The 12,902-nt window shown below is 40.9% G+C and overlaps 1 protein-coding gene across 1 annotated transcript in view; it reads right to left on the bottom strand.

Moving 5' to 3' along the window:
• The window catches only part of AFF1 (ALF transcription elongation factor 1), a 175,996-nt gene that overhangs the window by 31,952 nt on the left and 131,142 nt on the right, over positions 1-12,902 (bottom strand). The window contains exons 9-10 of the mRNA XM_068974980.1: positions 12,377-12,428; positions 12,111-12,113 (exon numbers count right to left, since the gene is read on the bottom strand). Coding sequence (XP_068831081.1) covers positions 12,111-12,113; positions 12,377-12,428 — 55 coding nt within the window. The remainder of the gene's footprint in view (positions 1-12,110; positions 12,114-12,376; positions 12,429-12,902) is intronic.

Below are 12,902 nucleotides of genomic sequence, written 5' to 3'. Positions count from 1 at the left end.
AGAGAGGGTGGGACAGGTATAACTTTTCTTTATTCACCAAATGCTTCATTTTCCTGGAAATGTTAAGTTTTACAATTTAAACACAGAAACTTGTTCAGTCCAAGCTCTTTATCATTTCAAAGCTGAATGTTTCACACATTCAGAGCATTAAAAGCAGAACTACAAGTTCTACAAGGGGTTTGTTGCCAGCCCTGAGACTTAAGTTCCCAGGTCCACACAAAGAAAACAAACAACAACAAAAACAGTGCCAGACACTTAAAAAGCACTATTATTAATTTAATACTTATGTATTACATTATTTTAATAATACTTATTATTAAATAAATTATTAAAATAATATTATTAAAAGTACTATATTAATTTAATAAATACAGAATAAGATGTATGAAGCTTATTGAAGCAACTGTCACCAAACAGCTACGTTACATCTTTGTCCAAAAGACATTATTAACATTGAACTTTTTCACACACACAAACCTCTTCTTCTGTCTGCTTGAACACCAATCAGTAGTAATTCAAACAGTACTGTTGTCTAAAAAAACGATTAACCTTACTGCTATCATTCAGGTAGAAATATGAAAGAAACTCAGTTCATGTCCTCAAAGTTATACTAAGACTTATCTCTAGGCATTCAGGTTTATGATGAACCTAAATATTAAAAGCAAACATTTTCCAATCTGTACTTGTTTACTCCGATCTTAGCCCCTTCCCTACCCATCCTCTTCTTTACCTTCTTCCATGGAGATATCCAACATCAAAGGAATAAATCAGTAATTGTTCCCTCCCACTTCCCCCAAATTTACAAGCATGACTATTTGAGGAAATGTTGTAAGTGAAACTGGGGGAAAAAAATAGGGAGTATTAGTGATGTTCCAAAAAGCAAATTATATAGAAGCTACAATCCTTCAGTACTTCTAAAAATACCTCTTCAATATTCTTACCAACAATTTTTATTGCAAACTCATTGTTCAGTCACTAACCTGCCACTGAAGTAAGCAGGCATTATTTTGGGGGGAATCTATGGTAAAAAAAAAAATCACTTTATTTTCTAATGAAAGTAAAGGATAAAACTTGGCTCTTTCAAAATGACCCCCTATGTGCAATGTCATAATTCTGCCAAGGACTTATTTTCACCAACAAATGCACTGAAAAACATCTTGTGATAAGTTTTCAAAAAATGAAAACTGTTAGCCACTTGTAAATGTAGACCTTGCTCAACATTCATCTATGTGTTTTCAGTCGTGTCCGACTCGTTGCAATCCTTCAGACTGTAGCCCACTAGGTTCCTCTGTCCATGGGTTTCTCCAGGCAAGAATATTGAAGTGGGTTGCCATTTCCTCCTCCAGGGGATCTTTCCAACCCAGGGATCGAACCCGAGTCTTCTGCATCTCCTGCCACCTGGGAAGCCCAATATTTACCAAGTAGAAGCTAAAATCCTATTTTAGCAAGGCTAGAAGACACAGCCTTCAGATGCAGAACTTGGCAGCAGCAATCATAATGATGTACAAGAAAAAGTCACTCAACAGGTTTACTGCTTTAAGAACAGCCTGGCTGGGATATACACAAGCAGAAGATAAAAGATACATCTTTGTGTAAAGCAATTATCCTTCAATAAAAAAAATAAATTAAAAAAAGATATATCTTTGGAAGAAATGTTAGATATAATATAACTAGGGGGAAAAAAAACCCTGGCAAAGTATATTCAATATAAACCAGCAACAACAAAACCACAGTAAATGGACCTCTTTGTTTCCCACTCATTGGGTTTGTTTTGTATAAAGCTGATTTGCCTTAATTTCCTGAAACATCAATGATCATGTAATCCAACCACACTTCCTGTTGCAAGCAGAGGACTAGCTAAAAACTTTGTTTGCTTAGCTACTGAATGCCGAGCTTCTGTGCATATATACTCTCAAGTCAGAAAGTATATAAGATACTGTATGTTCAGTAACTCAGAAGGTACTTGTTCTGACTTTTACTCTACTTGCTCTGAGGGAATGAAAAGACTGTAAAAATGCTCCTAGACCCTTCTCCCCTTCAGAGTATTAGGTAGGCAGATGATAACAAAACAGGCCTGCAGGTTATTCAAGACCGAAAGGACTGACCAATAGTGACCTGTGAAAGAGACTGCTAAAGATATCTCCGAGGAAGCATTAACTCAGAAAAACAAAAGAGAGAGAGAAGAAACCAATAAGGTCAAACAAAACCAAACACTTATGTAGGATGTACTAAGGATTTACACGTGGTATTAGGTTGGCCAAGAAGTTCCTTTGGGTTGTCCATGCCATCTTACAGGAAAGCATGAATCAACTTAATGGCCAATCCAACATTTCACTTGATCGAAAAACACGGGCATCATTTATTTGACACAAGAGTCAGCAGACATAGTGTATGTCTTGCAACTCAGGCAACAGTAGCCACAGAATCTTCCAGAAACCAAGGTTTATTCTATCATTAGCAATGGTTAGCTCAATATAAATCAGTAGTGGGGAAAGAAATATTTTCTCAAGTTTCGGATAACAAGCATGTACTGTATCTCTAAAAAGAAAAAAGGTTACTTAAAAAACATGACTAAGTTTTGTTAATAAAGAAAATTAAACATCAATGCCATTATAATTTTTTAAAAACAGAATCTATATAGTTCGGAAAAAATGTAACTTGAAGACAGGTAGAGGTGTTATGCTTAATACTTGTGCCGCAACTATCTGAATTTGAGGCCATGCATATCACTAAATTACCATACCAATTATGTTTTAGGATCTTCATATAAGATAGATTAACGGCACCCCACTCCAGTACTCTTGCCTGGAAAATCCCATGGATGGAGGAGCCTGATGGGCTGCAGTCCATGGGGTCGCTAAGAGTCAAACATGACTGAGCGACTTCACTTTCACTTTTCACTTTCATGTACTGGAGGAAATGGCAACCCACTAAAGTGTTCTTTCCTGGAGAATCCCAGGGACGGGGGAGCCTGGAGGGCTGCCATCGATGGGGTTGCACAGAGTCGGACACGACTGAAGCGACTTAGCAGCAGCAGCAGCAGCATGCTATTCTTCATATACTACCCTCTATTGATATATGCAATAGACTGGTCTTTTAATGTCAAGATGACAAATTACAGCACATTTGGGTGAGCACCTCTGCACCGACTAAACGAGACGCAAACCTCCTAGATCTAGTCTCCTTCATACTAATAAAACCTAAGTTAAGAAACATAAGACCCAAGGGCCAGACTGAACTGTAAGTTTTTCTGAGGTAGGATCAAGTCATTTTCGCCTTCATATTTTATCTAGAACTTGGCAGGCAGCCTAAGAAACTGGTTGAATAAACAGCATCCCTTTTGCTGATTAAGTAACAGTACCACATAGCTGTGCCCTTTCTGTGATCTGAACTTGCACTGATTTTATGCACAACCCCATGGGCTGGCTCTGATCACCCCCTCACATCCTAAGGGATGAAGAAACAGCTCAGAATAGCCACCTAACTTGCCTAAAATCATGAAGTTGGTTATATGCTGGAGCTGGCATGCAAAAGCCATTTCATTGGATACCATCTCCTAGCTCTGGCCAACATGGGACAGTGGTTAAAAAACCTAACCGAGAGCATGAAAACTAAGTGCCAGAAGCCACTGAGAGAAAGACTCTGGTTTAAAAGAAAGTAAGAACTATACTGCTGGAATAAATGAATACCCTATTCTCCTCTTGCCTTCAATCTTTTCCAGCATCAGGGTCTTTTCAAATGAGTCAGTTCTTTGCATCAGGTGGCCAAAGTACGGGAGTTTCAGCTTCAGCATCAGTCCTTTCAATGAATATTCAGGACTGATTTCCTTTAGGATGGACTAGTTTACATACTATTTAAACTGATCAAGTAACGAATTTCATTTCCAAACTCTAAGGGGAAAAAAAAAAATATTTCAAAGCATAGGGAGCCATATGGCCAGGCCTGGCACTGTTCAAAAGAAAGCAAATGCTCAGGTAAAGCGACTCTTTGAACTACCATGTAGGTTTAACCACATTTTACATGATCAGTTAAGTAAACTTCTTACTGAAGGGTTACAAACAATCCTCAAACCCCTTTGAAACAAATGCATTCTTCAGACAGCTGTTCTGCAAAGCTGAAAGAGCTGCATACAGGTTCCAGCAGGCATGCTTCAGCAGCTCAGAGCCTGATGATACTGTGTGAAGACACACCAGACAAGCCTTTATTCTTTTACTATCCCTTAGTACTAGGCTTACCCAAAGCTTCAACTGCCAATATGCTGTAACATCTCAATTCAGAACCCAAAACTCTTTCAATACACTGATTTCTTAGCTTAACATTTCCTATGATCGGGCCATACCTTTGATTTGGAAAAGAGCAAGTGAAGGCAAGCTCAAAGTAGTTGCTTGCGATTAATAAGTCACCACCCTGGCATTAGGTGTGCCCATAATGGCAAATGAGGTGATATGTACTTTTCAAAAACCACTAATGAGCATGTGAGAACGTGTAAACCTGCACAATTCTCATATTTCCCAGATGTTTAAATTACATCAGGATTTGATTTCTTTTTTGGAAGGGCAGAAATAAGGACTGCAAATGCTTTGTGCAGGAGGTGATGGGAGGTGACAAGTTACTTAGAGGGCTCTACGTATCATAAATTTTTAAAAATGAAAAAGCAGAGCCCCTAAGACACTGTGACACAACATAAAACTGGAGACTCTCCAAATGGTGATGGTAATTGGCAGAATTCAAGTTTAGGAGAGACCGTCTATGGGAGATGGTGGGCTAATAGGGCAGAGGGAAAAGTGACTGGATACATGATTCACTACAGTATGTGACCTTAAGGTTAATAAGGCAAAAAAAAAAAAAAACCTAGAGGTGTGAAAGATTATTTAAACTCCATAGATGAAGTGAAGATTTTCTGAAGTCAAACAAGGACATGAGAAAAATCACAAGGGTATAAATGAGTGAAAAGCTGAAGTCTATGTATGTTAAAAGCTCCATCATGTCCAGTTCTTTGCAACCCTATGGACCATAGCCAGATATGTTCTTCCATCCGTAGGATTCTCCAGGCAAGAATACTGGAGTGGATAGCCATTCCCAACCCCCGGATCAAACCCAGGTCTGCACTGCAAGCAGATTCTTTACCGTCTGAGCCACCAGGGAAGCCCACTGAAGTTAATAAATAAGATTAAGTCATTAAGTATGATAAATAAGATACTAGTGCAAGATGACATTCTAGACAACTGGAAACAAAATCTAGAAAAATGATTACTGAAAATGATATTCTATTAAACATTGCTTATAGGTATTTAATCAAGTTATGTGCAATGTTTTCTCCTTCTTTATTTATTCTGAGTATTTACTATGTGCCTGGCCCTGCTCTGGACTTTAGGGATACAACTCTAAGCAGACAGAAATCCCTGTCTTGTGCACTCAGAGCCCAGGGAAGGCAGGTAAGTAACCAAACTACATTCTTTCTCAATGTGTAACAAGCCTGCAGAGGGGAGAAAAGCATAAGAGAAAAAGATGGCTATAGGCTGTTGTTCTACATCAGGTTAGTTAGGGAAGACTGGACAGATGAAGGGATGACATCCAAGGAGGGGACTGAGAGGAGAAGGGAACACAGTGCAAGAAATGGGGGAGGGTGATTAGGGCGCAGGAGAAAGGCCAGTGTGGCCAGAGTGGAAGTGTGTGTGTGTGTGTGTGTGTGTGTGTGTGTGTTCGGGGTGCATAAAGAAGGAGGTGAAGAGGTAGGCTATAGGTCTCGGAGGCCTCTGCAGGGTGGCTGAATGGGCAAACTCTGGGGTCACTTACTCAAGTAAATTAGCAGTATGATTAAAAATAAGACTTAAATAGACCCTAAGGACACCCTAGAAGCCATGTCTTCCACATGCAAATAATTATTTCAAAGTAGTCACTTTCACTAGACCCTAGATAGCATATTAAAAAGCAGAGACATTACTTTGCTGACAAAGGACCATCTAGTCAAAGCTATGGTTTTTTCAGTAGTCATGTGTGGATGTTCGAGTTGGACTATAAAGAAAGCTGAACGCTGAAGAATTGATGCTTTTGGACTGTGGTGTTGGAGAAGACTCTTGAGAGTCCCTTCGAGATCCAACCAATCAATCCTAAAGGAAATCAGTCCTGAGTGTTCATTGAAAGGACTGATGATGAAGCTGAAACTCCAATACTTTGGCCACCTGATGCGAAGAGCTGACTCATTGAAAAAGACCCTGATGCTGGGAAAGATTGAAGGCAGGAGGAGAAGGGGATGACAGAGGATGAGGTGGTTGGATGGCATCACTGACTCGATGAACATGAGTTTTGAGCAAGCTCTGGGAGTTGGTGATGGACAGGGAAGCCTGGTGTGCTGCAGTCCAGGTGGTTGCAAAAAGTCAGACACGACTGAGCGACTAAACTGAACTGAGTCACTTCCAATAAGAATTGTTGCTGCTCAGTCGCTCAGTCATGTTTGACTCTTTGCAGCTCCATGGACTGCAGCACACCTGGCTCCTCTGTCCTCTGTTCTCTTCCAGAGTTTGCTCAAACTCATGTCCATTGAGTCAATGATGCTATCTAGCAATCTCATCCTCTGCTGGCCCCTTCTCCTTCTGCCATCAATCTCACCCAGCATCAGGGTCTTTTCCAATGAGTCAGCTCTTTGCAATCACATGGTCAAAGTATACTGGAGCTCCAGCATCATCCCTTCAGTGAACATTCAGGGTTGATTTCCTTGGTTTTCAAATGCCTTCAGAGCCTGCAGCCCATCAAGCCCCTTTTAAGGTGGCAAGTACTATCTGCCTCCCTCTCACCACTCAGGTTCCAGATGAAATGCCACCTTCTCTGAGAGACTTTCCTGAGCCTCCCAGAAGTATCACCACCACCACCACCCCAAATGCCTCCTCAAGACTGTCCCTATCACATCACCTAGTTTGTATTCTATGCCACCTGCATAGACATGGAAGACAAGGACTTTATCTTGTTGGCTACTGTTTCCCCAAGCACCAGCCACACAGCATGTGTTTAAGAATTAAGTACTGAATGGATGAATGGAGGCAACTTTTGGAAGCACCTCCAAATTGCCTGGCATCAAGCCCAGAGAATAATATTTATAAGATTAGGGTCAAAGCATGTTAGAGAATGAGAATGATTTTTCTTATGCAGAACATAAACAAACTCATTTATGTAACACCTACTGTACAACAGGCACTTGATAAACTTATTCTTCTTGTCCATTTTATTTGACCTTTGGTCTAAGACCAAGTATATATTATCCTAAAGGGGTACTCCCAGAATAGTTCAAGCCATCATTTGGGAAATATATATAGATCCAAGGGGAATACTTTGGAGAAGACAACTGTCCAGCACTTTAGGAGTATTTTTTATAATTACTTAAAATATGCTCTGGATTTCCCTGGAGGTCCAGTGGTTAAGAATCCATCTGCCAAATCAGGGGACACACGTTCAATAACTGGTCCGAGAGACGTCCACATGCCTTGGGGCAACTACTGGCCCACATGCCGCAACTCCGGAAGCCCGTGTGCCCGGAGCCTGTGCGCTGAGACAAGAGACGTCATCGCAATGAGAAGCCTAAGCATTATAACTAGAGAAAGCCCACGTGCAGCAATGAAGACCCAGCACCGCCAAAAAGTTAATATAAAAATATATATAGGCTCCACTTCATAGCTTCACCAGAAAATCCCTTCAATATTATGCAAGTCCCTAGCATAAAAAATACAATGTTAAATTAAATATTGTCCTGCAAGAGAGCCTAGAATATGGTCTACTAAAGCCAGAAATCCAAGAATTAAACTGACGATTCCAAAAGACTGTAATTCTACCATGAAAGGAGGTGCTTCTGCATTTGGGAATTTTACCATTTTCCAAATATTGGTTTATGTGTTGCGGTAACTATAATTCTGAAATAAGCAAATTTTTCACACACTGTTCAGAATGACCATTTGTTTGCTTTCACTCAAAAATGGAAAATTTTCAGTACCCAGTATTATAATTTCTGACATCTCCATAGCATGGCTAATAGTAACTCATTAAAAAAAAAAAAAAAGCTATATTCCTTATTCTCTTTCATTTAATCTCTACTTTTTTTCTCTTGAGAAACAGAACATTTTCTTCTATATCTACGTCACTAAAATAATTATGAATACCAGTAACTTTGGATTCACAATTACTTCTTCAGTTGGGAATAAAAGCAAAGTGCATCTTCTTCCAGCAATGAAAGATATTTGAGAACCAAGAATTATGATTAGTAATGAAAAGCTCTTTATTTACATTCTGAGAAGCTGAAGGTTTACTGTAGATGTACAAATGTATCACTGACCAGCACAAATATATGTTCCTTGTTTACAAAAGAGCTGAAGAACTGTGAATAAGGGACAGGGGTATACTCTCAAGGACAAATAATTTATAAGTTTAGCCCCTTAGGGTAACTTCTACTGTTAATACTTCTTCCAAACATTTATCAGCAAATAGCCCTTTAAGTCAGAGCTGTCAAGTGATATAAAGATCTCAGGTGAGACATGTTCATAAAACACAACCTTTTTTGTTAATTGAAGTTCAGCTGACTTATAATGTTGTGTTAATTTGTGACTTTATGGATAGCAGCATGCCAGGCTCCTCCGTCCATGGAATTCTCCAGGCCAGAATACTGGGATAGGCTGCCATTCCCTTCTCCAGGGGATCTTCGAAACCCAGGGATTGAACCCTGGGTTTCCTGCATTGGCAGATGGATACTTTACCATCTGAGCCACCAGTGAAGCCCGATCGAACTTCCGGGACAATCCCAACCCCAGTCTTCAGGTTCAAATGCTTGCCCTCATGTGGAAAGAAATGTTCCAAGTAAGTAATAAAAATTTCAAATTGCTGGGCTTCCCTGGTGACTCAGTGGTAAAGAATTTACCTGCCAATGCAGGAGACATGGGTCTGATCCCTGGATCAAGGAAGATTCCACATGCTGTGCAGCAATAAAGACCCAGCACAGTTATAAATAAATAAATTTAAAAAAATTTTTTCAAATTGCTGTAATTGCTCATTTCTCTAACTGATGATTTCTGAAGCAAAAACAAACAGAAAGGAGGGCACCATCTAGTTAGGACTTGGCAATGTGGGGGGAGGTAGCAGGTGGGAAGGAGAAGCAAGTTGGTCACAACAATGCCCATCAACTGCTGTATAGTTTCTAAAACATTAGCACATTATCCCTTTTGAGAGGCTGGCAAAAGCACTGATATTAGGAAACTGTCTGAATGTACTAACCACAATCACACACATGAAGGAAATAATGTTGCTGTTGTCAGTAAGTCATAGTCAACTCTTTGCGACCCCATGGACTGTAGCCCACCAGGCTCCTCCGTCCATGGGATTCTCCAGGCAAGAATACTGGAGTGGGTTGCCATGCCCTCCTCCACGGGATCTTCCCGACCCAGGGACTGAACCCATCTCTCCTGCTTGGCAGGCGGATTCTTTATCACTGAGCCACCTGGGAAGCCCAAAGGGCATAACAGCAGAAAAAGGAAATACTTTGTACTGGGCCCTGAGAACTCAACAGACCTAAGTCTTGGAAAGGCAGAGAATTCCAAAGCTAGGAGCCCTTAAATCAACATCCCCTCCCCTAAACTTGGGGGCAAATAGCATTGGATTCCTAGCTAATCCCTTCCTTGCGGTGCGTGGTAGAACAAACTCATCACTTGACAGCTAACTAGAGTTTCACCTACAGAGATTAAACGTAACGGATTCAAGACATTTCTTTCACACCTACATTATTCTACCACCTGGCTACTGTCCACCCGCACCCAAGTCTGGACAGATGTTAAAAGTTAACACAGACCCTCCACAGCTTATTCTCCAGTGCCAGGTCTTTTCTCGCTTCTATAAGCACCACTCCACTTTTGTAAGGAGTCCCAAGTACTAGGAACTCTGAAAGAAAAAGTATTAAGACCTAGATTGATTTTTAAAACCAAAGTACAAATGACCCTGAAATTAACATCTTTCCTGACATCCAAAGTGCATTAGACGGTCTCCCTGCCAGGCTCTGTGTCACTCAGACAGTTTAACTGCTTGTCAAGAACCCTCAGGCTGACCCAAGATCAAATGAACCTATGAGTGCTAAGAGATCTACCATACTAACTCTGAAACAACACTGGCACTCGACAGAATTAACTGGGACTCTGCTGTCATCCAATCTCCATAAAAGTGATTCTTTTCCCCATAGGGACATTTCATTTTGGCGCTAATCAATACTGCCAACCCCCTGGGCATACAACCCACCGTATTCATCCAGCCTCAAGATTTCTCTCTCCTACATCACTCTTGTCCTCTCTGCCTGCACCAGGCCCTGCTTTCCTCCCTTCTCCAAATCTATTAGGATCAAAACAAATGTTCTTCTCTAGGTTAATTTTATACATGGCAAAGCAATAGTTTTTATCCAGAAAACACTACAGGGACTTCCCCACTGGTCCAGTGGCTAAGAATCCGCCTGCCAATGCAGGGGACACAGGTTCGATCCCTGGTCCGAGAAGATTCCACATGCCACGGGGCAGCTAAGCTGGCGCACCACAACATTTGAGCCCGAGTGCCCTAGAGAAGCAGTAAGAGAAGCCACGGCAGCGAGAAGCCCAGGTACCACAACTAGAGAGTAGTCCCTGCTCGCTACAACTAGAGAAAGCCCTTGCACAGCTACAAAGACCCAGCAGAGCCAAAAAATAAATACACGTATAAATTATTTAAAATTTTTCAAATTAAAAAATAAAACACTACACGTGTCACAGGATATGAGCATATCTGTGATAAACTTGCAGGAACCTCTGATTTCTGTGGTTTAACTCCATCAGGAAAGCAACCCCAAGTAGCAAAATGGTCACAGAAAACGCTCTGAGTCCCTACGAATGACCTCAGTCTGAAAGCTGATGGAAAACAGAGTGGGCAGGGGCAGCTCGGACCAGGTCAGATCTCCCTCTATACACCAGCCCAGGACACAGCCCCTTCCTTCCTTAGGTGCAGCTGCCCCACTCGCTCTGCTGCTCAGGGAGCTCCTTGTCTCTGTTCTTACTGCCAAGTTCTTGAAGGGCTGCAAGCACTTCAACTTGCCTTCCCTCGCTGCCCCCAGTAAAGACATTAGCTGGGTCCTCTTACGGTCTATGTGGCTTTACTACCAACCGTCACACCAAGAGCACAAGGTGTACAACCTGAGGGAAGTCACAAAGCATCCACAGGGTTATTGCAAGTGTGGTCCCTGGAGGTGTCCTGTCAATCCTTCACCAGCCACCAACTGGCTTAACCAATCACCTGCACTTCTAAATGCAATCTAAGGCAGTGATTCTTGATCTTCAGAACACAGGAGGAAGAAAACTTTTTTTTTTTTTTAAGCAAAAAGAAAGGGAAAAAGAAAAGGCAAAAACAACAACAACAAAAGGCAAAGAATAACTAACATAGGGTTAATTTTTTTTTCCAGTAAAGTAAAATAGAGCAAAAATTAATCAACAGATTTTTATTATACACCCAAATCCAACCTGGAAACTATAATAAATTTATCTTTTCAACAACAACAACAAAATTTTTTTTTTCTTACTTTACCATCAAGAAGTGAAAGTAACTACATCGAGGACCTGGCTCTGGAAATAGTTATTTTACCCGGTCTCATATTCAGTCGTGGTGAAGAGAGAAAACAACCTCTTTGTCTCAACTATATAGTTTCCAAAATATTCAATCCAGCACAGCACCACCTTCCAAAAATGCATGGACAAATACTAGGCCTTAAAATGAGAAGAAAGTTGTAGTAACTGATCAAATATCTGAGGCGAGAAAGATCTCCTCACTAACTAGCTGAACCACTGCTAGTCATGGAAAGAATTATTAGTTCAATACCACCAAGAAATGACAAATTAGGTCAAAACACTGGTTTAAAAATCTCTACTATGTAGCTTCAACTGTTTCAAAAACCCCAAACATATCTGGACTTACTTGGCCTTAATAAAGAACAGCTGGGCAGCAAGACATTCTTTAGTAGTTAAAACGAGGCCAAAAAAGTGACAGAAAGTCTGAAACTGTGTACATCCCCCCCCAACTTGCTTCCAAAAGCTAAAGCTATTTAAGACTGAAATTTATAAAGCTAAAACCTTCTATTTTCCAGAATTAACATGTAAATAATGGCTCAAATGCCTTTCTTTTTGAGAAAACCCCCTTAGCAAATGCTTAAGGTGCCTCAACTTTCAACAGGAGAACTTAACTCCAACAGAAATGTAGGTCATTTCTTCGCTTCACAACTCAGCAGTGTTTTATGAGTCATCTTTTAAAAGCAAGGTGGGGGTGGGGGTGGGGAATCTAAGCAACAGATTTACATGGGAAATTATAAACTTTTAATAAACAAAAGCATGTTACTTACGATGTTCCCTGCTGAGAATTACTGTGAGTTTTGGAAGATGTATCATATTGTTCTGTGGAGGAGGAAAAAATGATCAGATGAGCACAATGACAAATTCATGAGACTGTTAGTTATAAACCCCCTCTTTTTTTTCCCTATTTCCCACCACCTTTTCACCTAAAAACACTTAGTACACTTAAATTTTGTCAACAGAGAGCTATTATAAAATAACATTTATGTTACATCTTGAGAGAAGGCTTACTCAGAACTGAAAAACCCTGAGAGTGCTGCCTGGCCAGCCGACCCCACAGAAGACTCTCTTGGGGTCCGCTGACGGGGGCTCCTGTGGAAGCACCGTGACGCCACCCCACCTCGTTTGATGTCACACATCCATCAGCGATTTGCTAGCACTCTCTTTCATGCGCTCCCACCTGTCCCCCCATCGTTCACCACCCCCGATTCATTCATTCAACTGCTGGTCACAAACTGCCTCTTATAGACACCTAGAGGCTCAAGACATTTGCCCCCGTCCTCGATGAGTGTACAG

The sequence above is a fragment of the Capricornis sumatraensis genome, chromosome 7 (genome assembly GCF_032405125.1).
Source record: "Capricornis sumatraensis isolate serow.1 chromosome 7, serow.2, whole genome shotgun sequence".
NCBI classification, from domain to species: domain Eukaryota; kingdom Metazoa; phylum Chordata; class Mammalia; order Artiodactyla; family Bovidae; genus Capricornis; species Capricornis sumatraensis.
This window is presented reverse-complemented; position numbering and strand designations above follow the sequence as displayed.